Source organism: Meleagris gallopavo, chromosome 2, assembly GCF_905368555.1.
Source record: "Meleagris gallopavo chromosome 2, MGAL_WU_HG_1.1, whole genome shotgun sequence".
Taxonomy (NCBI): domain Eukaryota; kingdom Metazoa; phylum Chordata; class Aves; order Galliformes; family Phasianidae; genus Meleagris; species Meleagris gallopavo.
The window spans coordinates 4,817,079-4,842,557 of NC_139405.1; the positions used below are offsets into that span (position 1 = coordinate 4,817,079).

General features: G+C 38.2%; 1 protein-coding gene across 10 annotated transcripts in view; it reads left to right on the top strand.

The window, feature by feature from the left end:
• Positions 1 to 25,479, top strand: part of MACROD2 (mono-ADP ribosylhydrolase 2) — an 837,243-nt gene that overhangs the window by 235,840 nt on the left and 575,924 nt on the right. For all 10 annotated transcript variants that reach the window (XM_085218728.1, XM_085218731.1, XM_085218732.1 and 7 more), the window contains one exon: positions 11,698 to 11,814. In XM_085218728.1, the coding sequence (XP_085074854.1) occupies positions 11,698 to 11,814 (117 nt within the window). The remainder of the gene's footprint in view (positions 1 to 11,697; positions 11,815 to 25,479) is intronic.

Below are 25,479 nucleotides of genomic sequence, written 5' to 3' on the forward strand. Positions count from 1 at the left end.
TGATCACTTTATAAATGTCAATAAAATCAAGACAAAAACCTCTAGTACAACTGGAAGTAACAACTCAGTATTTTCCTCATTAGCTTTGGCAGCCAAGTAGTCTTCCAAGGCAGTACTCAATAAAGCACCAGCCAACTGAGTCCCACACTGTGGCTATAATTACATATTTTTCCTTGCTAATCAGTAGCATATTTCTGTGTACACTATTATACTTTAATGGTTTTGTTGCAACACCAATTTCACTACAACATTCTCTTGAAGAAAATGGCACGTAATGATTTTGTATTTACTACAAGAAGATATTAAACTAAATAATACATAATGATGCTGCACAGATTAACCAGCTCTTTGGTTCTTCAGTTCCTTATCTCTCCTTTAATAGTGTTTTAGGACAAACATGAAGTTATTTAGAAGGGAATTACCAGAATTACCGAACTGGTAAATATAGACATCTGAGTGGGATGTCTTGTTTCTTACTCAAAAACTATTAGATGTCAATTTAAGCTGTGCTTACTATTTTAATTTCTCTTCCCACAACTCACGGAACATAAGGAGGGCTGCAGCCAGCTCAGATAAGTAATAAATTCATTAATTACAACCTTACCTTTCTTGTAGGTTAAAAAAGCTGTGTGGGACTTGATTAAACAGCCTGTTGGGGTATGGCCCTGTGGAGGGCAGGGTGGTGAGCAGCACATAGAGGTTCGCTGTGCAGCTTCTGGATTCGGAGTCTTCGATTAACTCAAAAGGTCACTTGCTATTATTAGGCTTTGTGTCCTTCTCCTTTTTTCTTCTTAAATTTTTTTTTTTTCAAAGTGATAGTGCTGCAAAACAAAGCTAGTACAGTGGGCAGTGTGAGAGGCATTTCTTTATCCAGCGCTCTCTATTATCTTGTTGCTGCTTCTGATCTTAAATTTATTATTAAAAAAAAAAAAGTTGTTATTCCTTTTCTTTTTAACTGTGCCCATGCAGTCACTGACATTCCATTGGATCATTATGAATATATTTGTATCTTTTGGCTTAGTACGATGCTTTTCCATTTACCTTGGAAACAACTTGACTGTCAGAGTCAAAGGAATAGGGGTTTAACCCCCTTACTCTCTACACCATTAATTATGTGTGAAAGTTCTACTGATGCCTCTAACATTTTTTTAATAGATTTGTCAGATTCTGCAATGAAATCTGGCACGTAAATGACAATAAATAGTTTTTCTTCTATATTTTGTTGCATGAGTCTGTCAGGATATGACATTGTTTTTACAGGGGAAATTGTACTGAGACTGTGCGACACTTTTTGCATATTGCTGGAAAATATTTGATAATTCAGTGTTTGTGAACTCTGATTGTGTGTCCTAGATCTTCTTTGGCAGGCATTTGTCTTAGATGTGTTGCACGTATGATTTTCCATCCCTTCTCAACAAAAAAGGGAAATATTTGAGATACTTCAGTCCCACTTGTCATGCTTGTGTTAAAACACTGGCTGCGAGAACCTTTTTCATACCTCATTTTCCATTTAATCTAGTGTTTACCTTTTCCTTCCCTTGTATTTATTCTATTTGAACACATTGTAATGTGTTCAATTGGATTTACCTATTGCTAGGCAATTTTTATATAATTAATACTGTTAATTAATCTAGCTTCAAACAGCACTTTAAATTGAGAGGATTCTGTGATTGCGGACTGAGAAGCATCTCAACCAGTGGTCCATGTTAAAAATAAATTAGCACAAGTGAAAACCATCCAGGAAATAAGAAAACCAGCTACTGCTCAGTAAATAATTCATAGTATTCCTATAGCTAGTTAAGCCTTACTGCAAACAAGAGGATATTCCTTTGTTGCTACTTAGTCCTGCTCCTTTATCTGCTCCTGCTGCTGCCCTAAATCTGTGCTCCTAGGAGCCCCTTGTTTTGGTTGTTCGTATGTTATGGTGGCTAATATTCAAGCCAACTCCTTTACTTCAAAATATGTATCTATGTATCTGTATCTAAAAGTAAAAGCAAAAATCTAGTCTAAGAAGACTTGATAATAATCCGTGCAAAAGAGGCATCTTAAGTTTGCTGTTAATATTATGTTCTTATTTAGAGAACTATCTGTGCTTTATAAAAGCTTAAGTTGGTAACATGACTGTCAGTGTTGGTCACTAATAGCACTGTTTCAGTGCTTGCTCTTTACATACATATTTTTTTTTCACTGAATTCAGTCTATCTCAAAGACTTTGTCCATTTGGAAAGATCTGTGTGAAGGCTGTGTAACCTGTGCAAAAACGGCTACCTGCTGAGACAACAGAATGCCTTACTGATGAAGGGATGTCTGTCAAACTAGGAGAATTTACTAAAGAACCACTGCCTTCTGTGACTTAACTTTTTCTATAGGAGCCTCTTTTTCTTCTCTCTTGTGGCTTTTGCATTGCCTAAACCTGTCTGGAGATTCACTGTGATGCTAAATAGTTGAGCTGACCTCTGTGGGGTAGAGAGGGGAAGGGAAAAGATAACTATTGAGAAGTTCATTAAAAAGTGTTTAAAGCATAATATTTGAAATCCTGAGTCATAAAAGCTTTTCCTCTGCAGATCTGCCCAGCCTCCTCTTGCAGTTTTCTAAGGGACGTGTTGCTGTTCACCCTGCATCAAGTATTGCATCAGGTTCAGTGTCTCTTCCCAGCAGTGTTGCACTCTTGCTGCACCCCCATAACTAAAGAGAAATCCCCATGACAGTGTCTGGTTTAATTACATTTAGTTAGAAGCTGTAATTTAATACAGAAGCTTTCAGGCTCTCGAATTAAATAGGCATATGTGATAGTGCCTTTGCTTCCATACTCTGTGTGAAGAGGTCTTGGATCTCATCCCCTAGCTTTCAGTGGGGGAAAAAAGTGGCTATACTGAGGTATTGCTGTATTTACAGTGTACCTGTACAACTCTTAGGAAAGACATGCCAGGAGCCTGTTGGACTGTGAGAATGCACACAGTTAGAAGGCTCCCATTGATACAGTCATTGTACAGTTATTATACGGTTGCCTGTTCTCTCTAAATCCTTGACCCATGCCTGACAACTGTTAGCTGATCATAGTGAATAAATTTGTATAATCGCTGTGTGATTACTGCCTAATAACTGTACTCTGAGTATGCAAATACCTACTGTAGTTTAATATAAGTCATCTGCCATGAGTGGCCCATAGTATTTTTGAAACGTCTGCAAGTAATGGAGCATGCCACTGCAGCCTCCTTGTCTGTGGGCATTATAATGGGCAAAAAAGCAAGCAGAAAATTTCTTCTGATATTTCACAGTGTTTTTTTTTCCTGCTTTCATTCTTTTCTTTTGGGCTAGCTGCATACTTGCACATAGAACAAACAGTATTTTTTATTTCTTTGCTAATGATCCTGTCCTCATTGCACAGAAGACTGCATAAAGATGGAACATTCAGATGCATGTATGAGTCTGAGATGCTCACAAAATGCTCACTGACGAAGCCATAAATGAAAACATATCAGGGTTGTGTAGAAAAGACATCCTGCTACATTTGCAAGCTGTCCGTACAGCAGAGTTTGAAGAATGTTTTGTGGAAGCACTGTAACTGCTTTTTCTGCTCCTAACCTCTGTTTTTTAAGCATTTGCCTTTGGCCATTGCGTGAAATAGGGTGCTGAGATGGGGATGGAGTGTCTCTCCAGTATGTCTTTTTCTACAAGGCTTCTTTCGTTTACATGCAGCATCATAACACCAGTAAACCACTTGTTTCTTTTCTTTCTAACATGAGTTTCATTGTCCTTCCAGGAGCGTTTTTGATCTTTTTATCTCCTTGTTTCTTTAGTGCTCCTCAGAGTTTAGCTTTATGTTTCAGAGCAGTACGGCAGGAAAAATAGACTGTGCAGTTCTATGCACTAGACAGAGACTGATATCCCAGCAGCAGTGTAGTGTCATCAATAGCTTAATGGCATCGTGACAAGAAAGAGCTGCAGTGAGATTTTAAAAACAACAGCGTGGTTATTTGCTGTGAGTTTCTTCTGTGCTTGAAAGAAGGAAGCACTGAGGTGTATACTGAGGAAGGACAGCAGGGAGGGGCTGAAGGAGGCTGTCAGCTTTGTTGCAGGTGGGCACTGACTGTCTGTTTGACATTAGGAATAAGTGTTAAGCGGAGCCTAATTTGCAAGGGGTCATAATAGAAGGAAAAAAGGAGTTCTGATGTCATCTCCCCAACCATTTACGTAATTTAATTTCAAAGTATTGCTGAATCTTGGATGTTAGAATCATAAAATCATAGAATAGCTTGAGTTGGAAAGGGACCTCGAAGGTCATCTAGTTCCAACCTGCCTGCTGTATGCAGAGTTACCAGCTGCTAGATTGAGTACTAGATCAGGTTGCCCTGTCCAACCTAGCCTTGAACACCTCCAGGGATGATGCATCCACAGCTTCTCTGGGCAGCTTGACATCCAATCCAAGTCCCTCCCCTCTTTTACTTTAAAACTGTTCTTCCTTGACCTATCTACCCATGTAGGAAGTCTCTCTCCCTCCTACTTATAAGCTTTCCTTAAGTCCTGGAAGGTTGCAGTGAGGTCTCTCCAAGTTCTCCAGGCTGAACCAGCCCACCTCCTTTCTTCATAGGAGCGGTGCTCCAGCCCTCTAAGCATCTTTGTGCCCTCCTCTGGACCTGCTCCAACATCTCAGCATCCTTCTTGTGCTGGGGGTCTTGGATGCAGTACTGCAAGTGGGCCTGCGTGAGCAGGCAGGAACATCCCCTTCCTCTCCCTGCTGCCACCCCTCTGTTGATGCAGCCCAGGATACTGTTGGCTGTCTGAACTGAAAGTGCATGTTTAGCTATCAGAATTGTGTGTATATCTCCGGAATAGACAGAGCAAACACAAACTTACATGCTCAGTTTCCTGTCTCTTTGCGGGGGAGGGGGGGTACACATCCCCTTTCTCTGTCCCTGTCTCACTTCTTTTTCTCTACACAGTCCTATTCTTAAGCAGTTCCATGTTTTTAGTTTTTAATAATGTGCGTCTGTAGTAATTGCACACCAGCATGAGTGGAAATGCAGGAGTTAAGCAGTGAGGTGTAGTTAGGGCTTTGTGTCTAAGTGGAAGTGAGGTACTGGCACTGCCCTGTAGGCTGAGGAAGGGATTTTGGAGTCTCCAGCCTTATTTCCTCAGGATGATACGACATTAAATTAAAAAAAAAATAAATCCTGCAGCTTTTAAAGGTAAGAGATGTCAATTCCAGAAGTTGGGATCAAGCGCAGATGAACACAAACTGAACTTGGTAGCACAGGATAACCTGAAATTTCACCAGACTTCAGCTTCTCGCTGAATAAACAATAACATGTAATCTTTCTGCTTACTGCAGGGAAGTTTTTCAGAATTAGCTGTCTCAGTTCCATTTGTAGAAGACTGTGGTGTGGCAGGTGTCTCAACATTACCACAATTAAAAGGAAGTGAGTGGTTCTTTCACACATGCCTTAATGTCAGGATTTTGGACTGGGAAAAATTGGAAAACCATATTGGAGGCTTTCCTAGTTCTTTTTTTACTGCCAAAAGTGTGACATTCACACAGGTTTCTCAGACCCGTGTTTCTCAGAGCCCTTATGCTGCTTGAGTGGGCTGACAGAAGTGTGAATCCTATTGACATTATAACTCTGCAGAATCGAAGCGGAGCTCTCAGAGACCAAGAAAGATGTCCTAAGTATGAGATGAAATGAGAGCAATATTTATTGCTTAGTTGGAAGGAATTTAGTAATCGTTACTGCTAGTGCGATAGAACAACTTCTACTTGGCTTTTTGTGTACTTTCGATTTGAGTTTCTGATATCCCAAGTTTTTTGGCTAAGCCAAAGAAGCAAAGGTTTGTCAGAAAATGCAAGTTTACTACTGTTTCTTGTTTTTCAAAATAAGAGTGGTTGGCTGTATGCAATAAATACAGCACGTGCTTAATGTTTAACAGACCCCTGAGTGAGTTTTATTTTGAATCATTGATTGATTTCCTTGTTTCCCCGTGTCTTGTCATTCTCTAGCAAAGACTTTGTGTAGGACCTTGCAGTTGTTTCTTTTATCTTTCAATGTGAACTACATCCAAACTAAATACAACATTCTCATAAAGCGTCGAGTTGTGTTTAAAATAAAATTTCTGGCTCTCTTCACCAGAACAGGCAAAAACTGTTAGTTTTTAGTGATAAATTTGAAGTATTCAATCTAACTCATTTTCTAAAATGTAAGTTTCCCGGGGATGATACTGCAGCAATGCTTACAGATGCCGTTGTTTCAAGTAGGCTTGTTGCTTGCTGTTGCTACTGCAGTAAGGGTTCTAATGCCCGTGATTATTATTATGTTAAACTCTGTTAAACTCCCTCTGTGGCATGATTTAGTGATTGGCACTGAGTGCACCTGGAGCTTTAATTCTGGCTGTGTTAAGGCCCTTCGTGCAATCTCAAATGTTGATTTTAAAGTGAAGACAGACACCCAACCAATAGCTTAAGCTTTGGGATTTTAAGCTCTCAGTTGTGTCTTGGTTTCACTCAGAAGTGGGCACTAAGAATGTCTGAAAACAAAAGTATTTCAGAAAATATATAGTCAGAGTGTCTGCGGTGGGGCAGGAACTTAATGCAGTGAAACAGCCATCTCAAAATACATGGTTCATCTGTGGTTTTTCTTTTTCAAATGGAGAATTTTAAGGCAAAGTCAGATCTTGCTTTTAAATTCTTTTGGATCCTGGCTAGAAAGTACTGTCTAAATGCTAAGTATTTAAAATTAATTATATCGGAGGCCTATAAACCAGCACATTGATTAAAAATCTTCAGCTCATTAAACTTCCCAATGGCACAGGCCATCTCTGTAATACAAACTGCCACTTCTAGCGGCGGCGGCCGACTGGCATCTGTGTTGTAATCCTTGTGACATCCCCACCTTTGTTCATTAGACCAGCAGCTGCTGTGTCTCGCTGGCAGATTTGTTTCCCCCTGACAGCAGTCGGCGAGGTGCAGTTGTGCCTTTCCCAGAACCTGATTCCGGTGAACTTTCTAGAGGCACTTGAACACTTCTGCAGGGTTGGTGTTGTTTCCATGTGCGTTTTTGCAATGAGCTGTTTTGAAAGGTCCACAAATAGTTGGGGCACGTATAGCAGAGGCCTGCTGCAGGCAGGGCACACTGGGTTCTTCTTGCGTGTCCCTAGCGATATATCTGCTAAAATGATACTTTTCTGTTTTGTTTTTTTTTTATTTTTACTCCTGGCATCTGCCATGTGCAAGAATGGTAAGACGTCATCAATAAATTGAGCACGTTTAACTTGCTAAATAAGCAAATCTCCTGAATTTTCTGGTGGAAAACCAGGAATAAAGGTCTTGAAGAGATTCCTGAGAACAGGAATGATTATGGAAAAAGAACATATAGTTTCTCAAAACATAAGTCTGCATATGTTGTTTACACCATAGCTTCAATTTATCCAGACTCAGATGCAAGGTCACAGAAGAAGTTAGGGCTTATTATTACCAGGGGAATTTTGTATTATTTGCTGTGGTGTTTGATTACCTTACCCTATTTTATTACCATCTGCACCGCAAGATTGGTTTTGCTGAGGTCTTTTTTTTTTTTTTTTTTTTTTCAAGCAGCATCCCACGATACCCTTAATTCTCTGTTTCCTTTGCTTTTGCTTCATTTGCAATTTTAAGAGATTTTCTACAAGAAATAGATTTTATTCTATGTTGTACATCAGTAAATTAGCTACTTTTTACCATGTAACTTTAACCCTTTAATTCTGGAGAACAAATACACTTGCTTTACAAGAAATTAAATAAGAAAAAACGTGACCTTTTAGCATCTTTTAGTGATAGAGAAAGACGGCAAAGATTTCAGTATTTTTAAGAACTCACTGTTTTTATAGTATGGTCATTTTGCTGGGGAGTTTTATTTTGAAACTTGATTATTTCCATGTATCTTAAGTGATTATTTTGAGGTGACTTGTTTGTGCATCCAGTGCCATTGATTGCAGCAGCTTTGGAAGGAGTTTTTCTTCATTAAGGGCTTCTGCTGAATGTTGGGAGAACAAAGTGCTGTCCCCAGTGGCTCCTAAAACTTATGGATGCATGCAATGTGATTGCTAATACTATTTTTAATGAAAAAAGTTGCAATAGATTTGTAATAGCTTTATGCAAGCATGAACTGCGTGAAGTATAGAGTTAAGTCTCAAGCTCCTTGAGCTGTTCTTCATCCCTCGAAATATCATTCCTATAAATGTGTCAAGATCTGGGAAAAAACCCTTCCATGTGCTTCTCCAGCCAAGGCAGGGTGAAATTGTTCTCTCGAGTTCTTGCCAGGACTTAAAAATACCAAAGGTTTGGCATGCAGGCCAGAGGTGGGGCTTCTTGTCAGTTAGAACTGATAGTTTTGTTTGTGGGGTTTTCCCACGCCTTTCCTGTAGTTGTGAAATGACAGCTCACTTGTGAATATAAATGACCCAACATGTGTATATATATATATATATATATATATGATTTCCATACATCTGGATGGGAATGCAAGCTGTAGAAAATAGGCTAACTGAACAGAGTGATAGATTCTGAGTTAAAGGGCATTTCTCTTTGGTTGTAGAAAATGGCGATAATGCATAATTTCTTACCTCTGTCACAAGATGCAAGTCAGATTTGGGCATAAGTGAAGTGCCTGGGTTTTTATAGCTAGTTGTGCATAGTGATTCCAGGAAAGGAGCAGTGGGTTGTGGTTTAATGTTTCCCAAATCTGTTTTGAAAAACGCAGAGGAGCACATATACATCAAACTGATGGTACAGATGAAGTATTTGAAACCAATATATCAAGTGTTCGCTTTCTTACAAAAGTAATTGGGCAGCATGCCACCATTATCATGTAAATCTCTTCCTCCTTACTACACAATAACATTATATCTTTGGCCATCGTTTTCCCCCTCTTGAGATTGTTTCCATTATCTGCAATTTCCATAAAGTTATCCTGTTAACAGTGCTTAGCTTCCCTGTATGCCTACATTGCTAGTCATCTCACACGTTCAGCAACCACAGTATCTCACGTGAATGTTTTGTGCCTTCCCACTGTGTCTTTTTGAATTAATACAGCTAAGGCATGTTTTAGCAGAGGCTGAAGCATCACATTTAGATTTGCTCATCTACTCTATCTTTGCCAATTGTTTTTCTCTACGTTATGCAGAGTGCTCAAATTTGGCAAGATGTTTCACTGCTTGGGTTGTTGCTAGAAGAATTATCAAAGTTGTGTTACATATTGGATATATTATTGGACATGCAGAATGTTTCTAACATGATTTATTGAGTTCTCATCATATTATATGGAATATGCGTATGTAGATTGGAAGTCATCTCTGCTAAAGTATTTAATAAGTCATGATAGAAGAAATAGATTATTTAGACAATGGTGATTGTATTTTTATATTTTTTAAAGAAATCAGTCTTCTGTGGAGTCACTGAAGTATATCAAATGCTAATGTCTGAGTTTCCATCTACGCCTGTCCACAGTATTCAATCATTTTCTGTTAAGCCATCTTTATGAGAGAAGCATGAACTTCTACTTGTTTGTTTTTGGCAGATGTCTTCCATTTTCCTTGTCATATGTCAAAATTGGCTATGATAGAATTGATTTGCCTCAGTTAAGAATTCAATTTTTTTCAATTACCTTTTCATCCTGCTGGAGGCAGCTTCAATCAGAAAGGCCGAGTGTGGAGCTGTGGAGAGCCAAGGAGTGATGGGCCATCTGTACCTCAGCTGTGTGCTCGCTGAGAGCCTGCTTCTTCCCTCCTGAGGTTGTTTATAGATGGGGAGCTGGAGTTGCCTGTCTGTTGGCCATCACAGCTGATCTGGCACTTGGTTTATTATGTAATATAATGTACTGTGGGCTTAGAAGAGGTAAATCTATGCTTCTGCTTCTCCATGGGAGGCGGCGACTCCTTTCTGCAGGTTCTTTTGCTTGGCTGTGCTCTGAGCTGGACCTGGTTTAAACTGAATGTGCTTTAGGGTAAAAGAAGTTGGTTTTTCTAGATGATTTGGTTGAGAGGGCATCTGAATGAGTAACTGTATAGATACAGGTCAGGGGAGGGTGCCCAGCAGCTCAGGAAAAGAAATAGCTTCATCCACTGCTGAGAGTTGTGGCCTGTTGCACTTGAGTTCTTGTCCGCTGCTTCTCAGGTGAAAGACTTCTTCCTCCATTGAGGACTGCAGTTTAAGTGCAGTGCGAAGCGTTAGTGCTGTTTTTATGTTAATGTCTCAGGAAATATTAATGTTGGTAAGGATTGTGGTGGCACTGCTTATAAAAATATAGTTGAGGTTTCAACGTGTTCTGGTTTACTTATCCTGTTCGGTTTGGAAAAGCATTTTGTAATTAAGCTAAAATAATTAAATACGATGTTATGAGCACGGGAGAGATTTCCAGCATTCTTTTTTTTTCCCTGGAGGTTACAAAATATAATTCTTGCATTAACATCTTGCAACGTGTTGAGCTGAGCTGTTGGGTACGTGAAGAAGGAAAACTCAGCTGAGGTAGAATAATAAGACTTGGCATCATGGCTTAGGTAGCATGGATGAGGGAGCTCCTGAAGTTCCCTGCAGCCTGGCCGGCAGTGAGTGGTCAGATGGCCAAGTCTTGTGCTGTGCTGCAAGTCTTTGTGCCTCCACGTGGAATGGCACACAGGCAGTTCTTGAGTCTGTGCGTTTCTTGAAATCCCATCTGAACTTGGCTTTTCAGACCCTTTTTTTGCTTTAATTGTTTCAAAAGTGCTGTTGGGAATTGGTGTAGCTTCGAACTGGTTAAATATGAAATAAAATATTGAGCAACACAAAAATAGAATCTGTCTCTCCTGTATAAACAAGGATTTGTTTAGCCTTTATTCTTCAGCTTTGTAACTTTTCTGAACTGAGTTGTAATTTATACAATGGTTATTTCCTGTAGTGGAACTTCATGGCTGCTGCTGACTTAGGACCTTCATGTAGTTACTGTGTCGGTGCACACAGCATTTCCTTTTTTTTGTTTATTTCCTTTTTCTTTAACTTTTCTTCCATAATTACAGTAAATGATTTCTTTGATTGCATGTTGAGTGGGCAGAAATGCTGTGCCAGCAGCCTTTTTTTTTTTTTTTTGCCTTTGCTACTGCTACTATTCTTTTGCTGCTTCCCAAGGGTAAAAAGATCTATGCACTCAACTAATTTTCTTGCATACTTAGCTGCAATTGCAACCTTTAGTAATTATTATTTAATTAACTCCACAATATTGCACGGATCATGCAAAAAGAAAAAGAAAAGAAAAAAGGTCAAAAGAAAGTATTTCTGTAAATTTCAAGTCTGTAAACCCATAAGCATTATTTCATGGAGTTTTTGTTTAAGGCCTTGACAGGACATTGACATTAAATAGCCTGCATAATTCTAGAAGAATCAGAGCTATGTAGAAAAAAAGAGTTTGGTATTTATCTGGGAATCAATGTTATTGTCATAGTAGGAAGAGAGAGTTTATTTGAGCCTTGAATAAGACCACTTTCTACTATGGAAATTTTAATTTCCGTTGACTGTTTCTGGCAGAGAAAATGTTTGTTTACACTCAGATGTCTACTTGTAGATCAGCAGATCTGTACCTGTAAAAATGAGCAGTAAATGCTAGTGGCCATGCATGTATTTGAATGCTAGTCACACACAGTTTGAATGCACAAAAAATGTTTTTTAATAAATAAAATGTTCTGGGTTTGCTTTTACAGTGGATGGCTGTATACACAGAGCTGCTGGGCCCTGCTTACTTGCTGAATGCCGCAACCTGAGTGGCTGTGAGACTGGACAAGCAAAAATTACGTGTGGATATGACCTACCAGCAAAATGTAAGTCATCTCCTCTTAGCAGCTTTTTGTTTTACGCACGTGGAGCTGGTATGCATGCTTTATTTCCCTGTAGTCTAATTCAACAAGGTATTCATTTTACAAGGTTAGCAGAGGGACTTAATTAAGCATGTTCTGTAATAATGTCTTTCCCTCAAAGCAATTCAGGCTTTTCTAAACGATTATTTCACCTGTGTTATCCGATGGAAACTCACATGTCTCTAAAATATAAAACATCTTCCGTGTTTATTTTTCTTGCGAGCTAAAACATATCCTTTCATATGCATAATAAAGGATTTGAAATGCTTTATGAAGTATGAACAAAATATACATTATCATATTTAAGATCCATGGAGACAGGTTTTGGAAATGTTGCACGTTTCATATTCTTCATGCAGATTTGTTGATTGTGAATACTTTGATAGCTGAGGAGATCAAAGTGATGTATTGTGTTTTTCAGCTGCTATGTTGAGGCTGATTGGCAATTACTGCGAAGGCATCTGTCACACTTTAGCTTTTGGTGGAGTGCAGATCAATGTTGAAATGTTTTTGCACTTTGAAAGTGGAATTGACAAAATTCCCATCTTATTTAAAATAGGAAGAAGGCTATTTGACCTTGTCACATAGTTGTCGAGCTGGTCTTGGAAAAAAAATAATGTGTTGACATTGTGTTGGTTGGACAGCCTGTTGTGAAAGAGTCAAATGTTGGGAATCTCTTCAAGAATATTAAGATTTGATGATACAAATATCAAGAAAAGTGTATAACTAGTGTATAACTTCCAACTTATTTTAATGTGTAATCAGCACTTGTAACGTAGCTCATTAAAGTATTTCAGATCTGCTCCCTTAATTTGTTTTAGGCTGTTCCCACATAAAATCAAATGCATAGTGCAGAAACAAGTATCTTTTTAGGTTCCTGTGGCTCTTAACACCTTATAAAGAAAAGAGTCTGGTTCCAGTTGTTTGTTGGCACCTTCTGTGTGGATGACGATAATGATGATACCTAGCTGTTATTTCCTTGACAGTGATAATTGCTATATGTAAGAAAAATCTCATGTGTTTTATATGTAAATTTACCACATGGTTAATATATTCAACATGGTTATTTATTTAACATGATTAATATTAATTTAATTATTTATGAAAGGTTAATTTGGCTTCAGATTGGGGAATCTGAGGAAATCCAGTGTGATGCTTACTTTGGGGTTTTCTGTGTGATCAAAATCTTGACCAGATTCCTGTAAAAATTGGTAAGGTTGTTGGGTAACATCGTCTCTATTGTGAATTTTTGAAGTCTAATTCTTGTACTCTAAGAAAAAAGACAGAAAGAAGGAGGGAAAAAATCTTGGGAGTCACAGGAAAGTTGCTCATGCATGGGTATTAATTCCTCCCATGTATCTCAATGAGAGAAAATAAATGTAAGGTACCAAAGCAGTGAGCACTGAACTGTGTTTGAAAAAGATAGGGTCATGTCTGAGACATGGCCTCCCTTTAAATTTTATAGGAGTTTAATAGGTCTTGCTTAAGTTAGGTTTGTGGAATTGGCTTATGATTGAAGGCTGTAGGGAATTTTTTAGTTTGTTCTTTATATAAGAAAACAAAATAATGAGAAAACCTTTTATTGTGGTTTGAAATAAAACTTGTAACTACCTGTAGAGAAAAGCCAATATTCTGCTTAATTGATATTCTTTGAAATGGAAGTTGCATCAAAGACATGTCTATTTATGATCATGCATCAACATGAAATGGGGAAATGATACATTAACTGGCAAAAGGAGGGAAATAGACAGTTTTTGTGCAGTATGACAATTAGTTACTTTTGGCTTAGATTGTTTCCTTAAAATATATTTGTGTTCATCAACTGCTTTCTTGTGCTTTTCCTTTTAGAAGCTTTTGATTATGGGCCATTAAATTATTGTACCATGTAAACTCTGAAAGAGATCAAACAATCTGAACTCTGTTTTCACATTTTAAAGGGTTTTAGAGCCACCTAATATCTTTTGCCACTCTGTGTCGCTTTGTTGTACCAGGATGACCATGTACATGTATTTTACATCTGATTTTTGCAATGGAGCAGCAATGTGACAGGATGTCCTGACTCTCCCATCCAGGTGTTCTGTGAAGCAGTTGTGCAAGTCAGCAATTTGTTTGAAGCCATAAGTGAATGGATAAGTGCCAGCTTTTGAGTTTGCTTTTCACCTAGTTGTATGCGTGAGACCTACTACAGTAATCAATGAACAGTTTAGAGTAATGATTTTTTTGTTGTTCCTGGTCTTCATGAGATTGTAATTAGATGAGTAATGATATCAAATGTGAAATACAGTTCTTATTGTGATGAACTGTTATTTTTTGTTGTTTAGCAGAGCTGTAGATGTTCCAGTCATACTTCCTACCCCTGGGATTTTCTCATCTCTAGTTCTCACCTCTAGTTTCTGAAATCAGCAAAGCTGCTCTAGGACAGAGCAGTGTGCCCATGCAATATGTGATGCAGGACTTGGGCTTAAACTGCAAACTCAGTGTTAAAGAAGATTTAGGATTCTAAGATCATGCAGCATGTTGCACAGTTTTACAGGTAACTTGGAGGAAGCTGGAATTAAGTTGGCTTTTTAAGGAAAAGGAAACTGATAGTTGGTAAATAAAAAGTACTGTGGCTATCTACTTTATAAATGATTGTCTTGATTGTATAATTAGCTGTATTGAGTTACATTAGATAAGAACAGGTGCGATAACTGCTTTTTCAAATGAAAAATGGAGAAAAAATGCCTAAGCAAAGTGCAAAGATGAATGGCAGAAGCTGGTCTTCTGTGTTTTGTTCTAGTAGTTACATCTGTCAGATCAGTCTCTGGAGTACACAAGTAACAATAAGTGTTTAGGGAGAGAATATATAAAGTAGTGTTGTTTTCCCCTCGTCTTTTCATCTTAGTAATGGGAACAGACAAAGACTGATGTGTCTGAAGCCTAGAGATGTTGCTTTCTGGGCTTTTCAAGATAAATTTTTGAAAGCCAAAGAATAGTCTTTATGGAAATAGAGGTGAAATCAAAATTAGTTTTCTAATTACCAGTTAATGTTATGCTCAACACAGTTTTACAGAAGTCAGTGTAATCACCATCTACCTTCTGTATTGCAAAAGCCTACACAGAGACCCTCAAATGCCAAACAAGTTATTTGTGGAATACGCAATTTGGTTGATGTAATTTGTTGTTGTCTTTCAGCAAACAAGTATTCGTACACCCAACTTTCCATTGCACATTGGAGTTGAAAATGCATCACTTTTGGGTCAGATATATTCCTTTAAAGCTTTTCCGAAGGAATAACCAGTTACTTGACTTTTGTACCTCATCTTGTTATTCCTGTTTAAAGAAAAGTTTATTCTAGAACTTGTACAACTGGTCTTCAAATAATGAACAGCGCTTTTACCCCGTTATGCTTTAAACAGCAGATGAAAAGTGTCTGTTTAAAGCTCTGCTAATGCTGGTTTTCCTTCTTGTTTGATTGATGGTCTCAGTTGGTTCTACTGGCAGAAAATGGTCTGAATGTGAATTGTGTTTATAGCTGGAGCCAAGGGTACACAACAGCCTCGTGGCTTGTTATCTGCTTGTAGAGGTCTGCCATAAAAAAGAGCCTGTCAGAACACATTAAAAAATAGAGTCCTGTTGTACGAGGGTTTTAATGGCTTTGAAACCAATTGAAGACATGGTAACATCTGAAATAAGTAAGTGGTACATTAAGTTTGGCAGGAAAGGAGTCTCCGAGTGAACTTTTTTCCTACTGTTAATATTTCTAATAATCATTTATTTCTTTTTATGAAAAAAGGCTTGATAATAAAACCTCCAAACCTGGGAAAATAAAATCTTAGGGTCTCAAGTATGGGGTAGAGCCAACCATTGGTAAATAAAATCTGAAAGTTTGACTTTGAGTGAAAGGAAACACCTTGCTGGAAATGCTACACAGTCTCTAATGTATTGTTTCTGTTGTTAATAAGGCTGTAATACTTAGAACAGTTCTTTCTGTTTTGATGTTGTGAGTGCAACAAGCAATGTTGTCTAGGAAATGCTGTATAGACTTCTGGTCTATCTGGAGTAATAATGTGCATGTGCTCTCAAAGACAGTTCCTGCTGTGAAATAAGTAGCTAGTGGAAGTGCTAGTATTAAACACAGTAGGAAGACTCAGACTTTCAATTTGTTTAATCAGATTAAAAAGTAGAGATTAAAAAGTGGAGATTAAAGAGAGTGCTACTACTAGATCCGTAATTTTTGGTATTTAAAAGATTTAGGAGAACATTTGGAGTGTGTTATTTTAATGTAAGGCTGTAAAGGTGGAGAACTTAAAACTCTATATTTGCTTGGAGACTGCTTACAGATCTGTAATTAAAAGGTTGATTAGACAGAAATGGAACTCCAAAGACTGTACTCCAGTACTCGGAAGCTGATCAGTTGAAAAATGGAGAGTAATATTTAAGCATATTACCCAAATTCCCTGGATTCCTCAAAGAACTTTGCTCCTTTTCTTACTTTCAAAATCTTGGTTGATTTAATAATATTTATAATTCACTTCAAAGATGTGCAAGACTCAGAGACGCTTTCTTTTGTGTTTAAAAAAATAAAAGTTTTCTTTGCACAATTGCTGTTTATTTTACCTACTTTATTTTTCTCTTCATGATAGATTTGAGGGAATTGAAAAGAATGTGAGTTGAAAAGGACTGCATTAAAGGTGACCAATATGTGTCCAAGAGAGGATTGTTTGGAGAAGACCAACTTGGCTATTATTTCCCTCTTGGTCAGGGTTCTAAGCCTCCACCTGCCACAGCTTTTAAACAGTTCAGTGAAAAGAGATATGCTACCAGATACACACTAGGCAGAATTTTGATGAAATTGCAGGTGAAGAAGACTACTGAGAATCAGAGGGTGATACAGTCATTAATATGATTGAAGATCTGTAATGTTAGGGAGGAGTGTCATCATACTCCTTGCCTTTGCACAGCAGCATCACATAATTGTCAATGTTCTGCCTAAATGGTGTGAGACTTAATGAAAAAAGGTTTAGCTCAAAACAGCTCTAGACGTGTATTTTCTGAATCAGTTATTTGATGCTCTTTGTAATACTTTTTACATCTTTGTTGTTAATTAAATATTTAGAATTAATTTGAAAACAGGGCGAAGGAAATTATTATTAATCAAAGGCCCGAGACCCCTTGTGCTTGAGTGATGTTCTTATTTAGATTTCAGTGAGAAAGGAATTTATTGTTAACAAAACCACTTGTGATGTGTTCTGTGTCTGATTTTCAAAGTTGTTTTTTTTTTTTTAGAAGGTTGGTATTATGTATTTTATAATGATTTTGAAAGTAAGTGCAGTGATGCATTTATTGTGTTTGAATACGGTCTAATTGGCTTCAGTCATCTTAATGACCTGCAATAGTTTCCATTTACAAAAGGATACACTGCATGTGCTATGAATGTGTTGGAAGGGAAACGTCCATGATTACTTCAACGCTAGAACCCTTTTAGATTTTAGAGCTGATTTAATGTCGTAGTGTAGAGCTTGATGGCTTGTCTCTCTCTTCTGCACGTCCACAATAAGAGAAATCAAGACTCACGGGGAATGTATTTATCACCTTCAACTACTCAAGTTCAAACATCTCTTCCAAGTCTTCCATTGGTTTGGGAATGGAAAAAGGGACAAGTGCTTTAGCTACTAGTTGAAAAATGCTGATACGAATCAGCAAGAGTCTTCCATCATGACACTATACAGTCTTTGTCCGTGTATGTGAGCCTAGCTCATGTACAGGTTTTAGCTGGTAGGTTCTTAAAAATTTAATCAGTGAGTGGGCTGGTGTGCATTTGTTGGTGCTCTGTGCGGTGTCATGCTGTGTTTAACTTACAGCACGTGCTGCTGGAAATCCTTGTTTCAGATCAGATTGTTCAGTTAATAGATGTATGTGTTGTGGCTAAAGGAAGTGTTTTACTATTGATCTTCACTACTAAATCTGAATGGTTTTCTTCACTGCATGCTACAGACCTGTCACCAAACGCTGAGCACCACTGGTATCTCATGTATATGAATATGATGCAGTGGCAGGCAGCGGAAGCCTGATGCCACACGTTTCCCTCTCTGGCCTTATTTCTGTAATTCTGGACAGGAACAGTTTCTGTAAGGGTCTAATTCTTGGTCTTGCTGAAAGCAGTTGCAGAACAGAACAGAACTTGCAGCATCACTTGGCAATGTCGGCAGCCCCCCCTTCTTTGTAGCACACGTCCCTGCAGCCAGTGTTCCCAGTGTTGAGTTCACCTCAGGGAGACCCCAGTGATGAAACAGGGAGGAGGTGCTTGCAAGTTGAAAACACTCTCCTAATGCCTAATTTATGTGTAAGGAGCTATTTACATTTCTCCTCATTAGTTAAAAACAATTTTCACTCGAATATGCCTTAGCACTCAGCTGGCTGGTAGTCATTCCTCAGACATTTTGGGGCTGACACATTTTATTTCCTCCGTATTGAACATAGGCTGATTCATTTTCTCAAATAATAATATAAAATCAAATGGGTAGCAGAAAAATAAACAAATTTTCTGATAGTTAGAGTCAGCTTACAAGGAAGAAGGGTTATAATGGGTTATAATGGAGATGTTTATGCTCCTTTAACTGCAGCGCTTGCTGCTGTTCCTGCTGTAATATGTTCCCTCAGTAGCCAAAGCATACACTCAGTACTTGAAAAATTAATCTTTGATGCATGAGATTTTGTCTGCCTGAATTTTGCTTGTCTCATTTTAAATGGTGATAGAAATTGCTTACTGTAGTAAAACACAACATTAACCTCATAGTGTGCTGGCACTTTGTGATTTATGCTGGGTTAGTCTCTGAAAAATATGCAGCCTGTCTCCCAAACCTGGGCTCAGCTTATAAAATATGTTGGCACGGGCTCGGGTCTTGAATTGGAACACTAACTGCTGATCCTCCATCTCCCTGGAGTAGGAAAAAAATTTAAAATGGTTGCCTCTCCGAGGTCATTAACTTCATATCATTTATTAAGATTAATAATTACTGTATTATTGTAGCTGGGGTGTTTTAAAACGAAGGCGGCCTAATTTTGTTTCTTACAAGTAAACTGTAGGATTCTTTCTTGTGCTGAGTCTGCGTATTTTTTGGCCCAAACTGTGACATCGTGTTTGCAAGAGAAGTAATCAGATAGTTGAGAACAAATAAGGACACAACTCTTTCAGTTCTCCTCTTTTGAAAAAAAGGGGGGGGGAAGAAAAAAAAAAAGTGAAAAGATGTTGTGATTTTTTTTTTTTTCTATTTATTTTTGCTTCACTTGCTCTCAAACCTCGCTGTTCGCTTGGAGTCTAGAGCTGCTATTTTTATTTTCGTTTTTTTCTGAATGTATTTTGAATTAATATTACTGAGGAAAAGTTCATCTGTTTCAAGAGGAGTTCTTTACCTATAATCTAATTCCTTTTGGTCAGTCTAAAGCGCGTGCCGTAGGAAGGTTTTTAGAAGGTCCTTGTTTCAACCAGCAAAGAAGAGGAATCCTGAGGCTATTTTGCATAAACGAAGCACACAGACCAAAACAAGCTTTAGTATCCATTAGTTTGTCAAAATTGAGGTCAATGTTTTGAAACGTTTCTCTTCAGGAAGAAGACATCAGGTGTGAGGCTGCAGGGCATAAATAACATTTTAATTGCTGCAGGGAAGAGTTTAAACACTGATTAACCAGATAGTCAATGAAAGGAAAGGAAAAGAAAAAAGAGAAGAAAAGGAAAGAAGAAAACGAGAGGAAAGAAAAGAGAAAAGGTATCATTTTACATGACATAGATACTGCTTCACTACAGATGGAAATATGCCTTCATCCAGGATGTTTTGTATTTGAGTATGCGTATCTGAGTCGCATGGATTTTCTCCTGCAGCATTATGAATTTAAGCAAAATTTAGGTCCCTGGGTTTTTTAAGCATTTGATGGTGTCTCTTTTTATTCTACAGTGTCTTAAAAAAAAAATAAATAAATCTTTTTGCTTGAAAAAAATAAAAAATTGGTATGAGTTAAAGAAGATGTGCTTGATTTTTATATATTTTTTTTCTTGGCACTGTTTTTACAAAAATAAGGGCAACCAAATAGAGAAACATTGATACTTCTGTATGTTTCTAAAGATCCATGTCTGTATATCTATGAATATGTCTGTATTTTCTGTGTACTTGCACTGTCAGTGTTGCAGAATATTTACAGCATTCTGTGGCTTGCAAATATTACAGTCCTAGGACCAGATTTATGAGGAAAAGTGTATTAACTGTATTTACAGCACGGTAATACTTGCGGTGTGAACTTTCCTTATAGCTGCTTCTGCCCACATGCTGGTTTGTAGGTGAGTGTAATTTGTATAATTTACGCAGTAAGAAGCCAAAAGAAAATGTTAATTAAACAATTGTCACCAACTTTGAATTATATCTCTTTGCGTATTTCTATTGACTATTTGTCACATTGCAAATCTCTGCTCTGGCCTCCTCAGCAAGTGAGTTACACTGAATTCCCTTTCACCTGGGACACAGCAATCTGAATTCTGCTATGTTTTCTATTGATGTATGAGAGATGGACAGAGAAATGCCCAATCATACTTCTGTTGTGGTGTTGCAGAAAGGAGTGTACGATCTATCACTGCACACTGCTAAGTAAGCCTTGTATTTAGTTCTCCTACCAAGTATTGGTAGGTTTCCAAGGTCTTTCCAAGCTTATAAATAAATAAATGCATAAATGAAGAAATGTTTTGCAACACTAAAAATAACCCCTTTGATATCTAATTGTATTTATGTCTGTCTGGATCGCATTTATCTTTTTGTAACTTCCTTAATATGCTTTCAGTATAATTTTATACAGCGTTCGTGTTAGCATTAAAACATGTGGGTTGCTTTTAAGAAAGTAAGAATACAGTAAGAATGTTGTGTAATTTCTCAGAGCCTGCAAGCTATAAACAGCAGGTCATCAAGACCGAACTGTTTGAAGCACCCATGAACACAAAGGAGGAAACATTTTCTCATTGAAGCTGTGTTGTAACAGCCGCGTTATTCATTTTTAATTCCCTCTGCAGAATGGGGGGGTGACTCTGAAGATCTTGTGTGAAGCAGAGAGGAAAACCCCCATGGGACACTGAGAGGTGTCACAGATAGCAAAATGATGTAACACCATGTGCTCTGAAAGCCTGCTGTTTTCAAAATCGCCATTCATTCACGCAACGGATTGCATTTGTGTCAGGTGTAATCTTGGCAGAGACATAATTTTGTTTAAAACAACTTTTTCCCAAAATGGAGAAGAATTCTTTCTGGAGAAGACTGTTCATTCAAAATTAATTTGTTGTAATACAGCCCTGTTCATGAGAAGCTGAAAGTGAAGCGAACATGAAATTGACTAGGGAGCCATGAATGTTGTTGGATTTCTTTCAGTTTAGGGAGTGAACATAAACAAAGGCACAAAGCAAGTCATTTTAAATCAGAATCTTACATTTGGCAATGAAAGACAACTTCAGAAAAGGAATTTGGCTTTGAAGGATTTGCCAGAAATTTAAAAAGGAAAAAAAACCAAACATCTCTCTATTGCTGCCCCTTTACTATATGATTTTTACAGGCCATAAAACCCCCCTCTTCTTCTGATTTGTTGTCAAAGTATCCGTGTTGCTTAGGGAACACACATAAATGGAGTCTGCATTTAACACAAGAATCAGTTTTAGGCAAGGCTGGTAGATCCTTCTGGACAGCAAAAACAAACAAAACCAGCAGTGACGAGAAAAACAAAACAGAAAAACAGGAAAAAAAAACAACACATTCGGTGAAGATTTTTGCAGTGGTTATGGTGAAAATGATTCCCGCGTTGTTCTTGCCTTCCTCACCAGCTGATGCCCAGGAGTTGAATTAGTGGTGGTGCGGTACGGGCCTGGTGAGGGTCAGCCTGGCTGGGGAGTCACAGGGAATCCACGTCCTGTTTGGTCAGCTGCAGTGCCACTGAGCCAGCCCTGGAGTAATCAAGGTGCGGAAGTAAAGAAAACTTGCAGACAGGTTTCACTCCCTGGGGAGTTTCGGGGCATCAGAGAAGAGGCAGAAGATCTGTGTTGGGGGTCTGTGATCTTGAAGGATGCTCGCACATCCTATTGCAGCTGTGAGTCCACCAGGACTCGTCAGTGTGGAACTTTTAATTAAACAGCTGGGATATCTGAGTTTTTTCTCCATCTTAAGGAAAAAAAAAAAACAACAAACAACTCTATGTTCCCCTGACACTTTTTGTCAAATAAATGCATTTCGTAGTGCTTCAAGACCTCTGACATCCCAGACAGGTTTCATCTTATTCTTTCCCTGTCATATTGTTGTTAATTTTAGACAATGCTTTATTTAGCTCCTCCACCAGATGGTTTCATCAAAAAGAGCGGTTAGTTCATGGGTCAGAGAATCTCATGTTCATGTGGAGAGAGTAAGTCTGAAAATGTGGGGAGACTGTCTTGGTCTTTTCCTTTTAAGAGACGTGATGATTATGACTAAGAAACCAGGACCACATAAATGCGTAAATCCCTTGTGTGGCAGGCACACTCTGTTCAGAAAGGAACATAGGTGGGATGAGGCTTCCAATTGTGCAGCAGAGAGCTTGGGGGGCTTTGGCCTTTCCACGCGCAGCAGTGCTGCTCGGTGCCGTGTCCTGTGCTGCAGGAAGACATCTGTGCTGCTGTTGCTTTTCTTCTCCCAGACCACTCAGAGCTGTGCTCATGCCTGCAGGGTTGCAGACCTGAAGCGCCTGTTTAAAAATAACATAAAAATAACAGCAAAACACTGTGTGTAACCAGCAGTGAGCAGGTGGAGAGGCATGACTGCAAAGGGCAATGGAAAATCTCCAAATTTGATTGATTATCATTGATGGCAGAGGAAAATATCTTGTTCTTTTTTATTTATATATATTTAATATTCTGTGTTTAAAAAAATATTCTTTGATATGAAAGTGTAAGTGCATTTCAGGTAATCCATTGAACAAGTGTGGTAAAGATTTTCTGTCACTGAGCTCAGGGTTGGATTTGAAGCAGAAACCTGTAGGCAAAAGGCTCTGTAACCCATTAACAAACCTAGCTCCTCATAAGAACCTTGCTTTATTAAATAGGTGGAGATCTGTATTAGTTGCAGGTGTGGTAAGTCACTGTTTCCTTTCTTACTTGTTCAGGAGGTGATTTGGAAGCCATAAAACTAGGAGAGCTGTGGGCAGGGCTAGTTGCTCTGCTCTATGCTCTACAACGAATGTTGTCGCCTGTCCCTCGTGCCACTTTTGGCCATGTGTGGTACGTGTGGTTGCTCTGTTCCCACCATTTCATCACTTCTCTGTGCCAAATGTATCTCCCTGCCCACAGCAGAGGAATTTATTGTGTTTCTCTGATACCGAGCTTTGAATTCAACCATTAGCTCCAGGCTATCCTTAGTACAAACCTGTGTGAAAGCTCATTTAGTTTACTGTGTAGTTTACTGTTGCAGAAATTGTAGTGGAGGTGTGCTGTTAATATTTGGAAAACAATGTATTTACTTAGCAATGTTTAAAACATTAAAGCGGCCCTATTTGCTTATAGTAGGTGGATGCTCAACAGCAGGAGCTGTGATTTGGCTCTGAGCCCAGCATCCATTATATCTTGCACCTTTAGCCTCCAAATTGATAAAATGGCAAGCGTACAATTAACAGATTTAACAGCGTCTCTTATCTAAATGCTGTGCCTGGCAAGTATATTTCCCCACCCGTGTTTTCATTCTTCTTCAAACATCCCCCCTTCCAGAACTCTCTTGATCCAGCATTCTCTCCAGATTGTTGGTGTGCCTGTTCAGAGACTGACAGAACATCTTCCATCAGTTCAGTGTTTTCTCTGCCATTCCTCATCCTTTCCCAGCTGTTGTTCCTTTTCCCTTCATTGTCCAGCTTGCTTCCATTTGATGTGAACTCTTGATTTTAGTGTCTCCCTGTATTTCTTCATGGCACGTAATGAAGGAAACGCTTCCTCTGAGTACCAAGTTGGGTCTAAATCTTGGACTTTGTTGAAGTCAAACAGATTTGAATTAAGATCGAGAGTGTATTGCTATCAACTGTATGAGAAACGTGAGCTTGGACTATGGAGAAAGAAAAATAACTGTCAAATCCAAAGCAAACGAAGAAAACTGTTCTCATTCATCAGGTGTCTGTGTAAGTAGGCTGCAGCATTTCCTGTTGATCTGGAAGTGTTCTAGCAAAATGTTAACTACAGTTAGTTCACAATGCAGCTTCAATAAGTGTAACCAAAGGTCCTTAATTTTTCATCTTGGTTATGCGCCTTGTTTTAATAAATCTATTAGAAATGTGATTGACATTTCTTTTTTTCTGCATGAGGAGATGCGGTGAAAAGAGACAAGGTACTTGATATGTGCAATGCTTTTTTCTATGGGTATGGGGAATACCTCCTTAATTTTTAACAATCACAGCTGTTAAACCATTGGTGGTATATCATCGATCAAACCATGAACATTTTGAAGTGCATTTTTTCTGCTTCCTTCCTATCAGATGTTGAGAAATGACCGATTGCAATTTCTCCAAGTTGCAGGAACTAGTTGGAGCTTGCCTTCTGATCAAATGAAGTCTTAAAAAGCAATGATTTATAACAGACTAGGCTATGATTAAGAGCACGGAGTTTTAACTTGTAAATACTTGACCATATAAAAGCCATAATCAACAGGAGTAGATGGCTTGTGATGATTTGCTGAATGAGAAATTCCTTCTTTAAGGCATTTGTGCCTTTCATGAGATGAGTTTTATCTGCAGCCAGTCTCATGATGCACATTGTCCATAAAATTATCAGCTTCATTTTAAAAGAACAACACGTGCTTGTCCAATACTTGAGGTCTTCATGGAGAAAAAAGTGTATGTTCAAGTGGTGTTGTGACTAAGTATTTCTTTACCTTGCATATTGCAGTGTCACTCATGCTAGTTATCCTGTTAAAAGTATCTCAAAACTTTGGAACAAATCATGCTTTTCTGCCTTTTTCAGTGATCATTGTTTTTGAAAGCTGGAGAGACTTCTTTGTTTCTTGGTTTTTAGTCTGAAACAGCACGAATTTTTTCAAACATAAATGTACAAAGGAAAAGGATCTCAGAATCCCTGCTTACACAGAGTCCTCTAATTTTAAAGACTAAAGGTATTCATCTGAGGGTAGTTTCAAGTAAAAAGAAAGTCTCTTGTGGCAGAGTGGATGTCTGCAGGTGTTCTAATCTGCAGTATTGTGGGCTGGGAGATTTCACCTTCATGTTTAGGGAGTTCATTTGGACTAATCAGGATTGGCAATTCTGTGTGAGATTGGAAATTAAGCTTGGAAACAATTTATTTTAAATAAAGTATTTGGATTAAAGAGACAGTGATGTATTTATCTTTCCATTTTCCTCTTCAAACTGAACATGCTTTAAGGTTTTCCTATTTTGTTAAATTATATTAAAAATATAAAAATGTAGAGGGCAGTGAGGTGGATCATAGATAGGTCCAGTTGTTTTTTTTTCCCCCGAATATCAGTCATATGTCATTTACTGGGATCTGCATTGCAAACATGACTGTAACGTACAGAGAATTCAATCTTAACTAACAAGCTGAGGAAGAGAAGAGTAAATGGGTTTTTCTTCACTTTGAAGTGTTTTCTTGAGAACAACTTT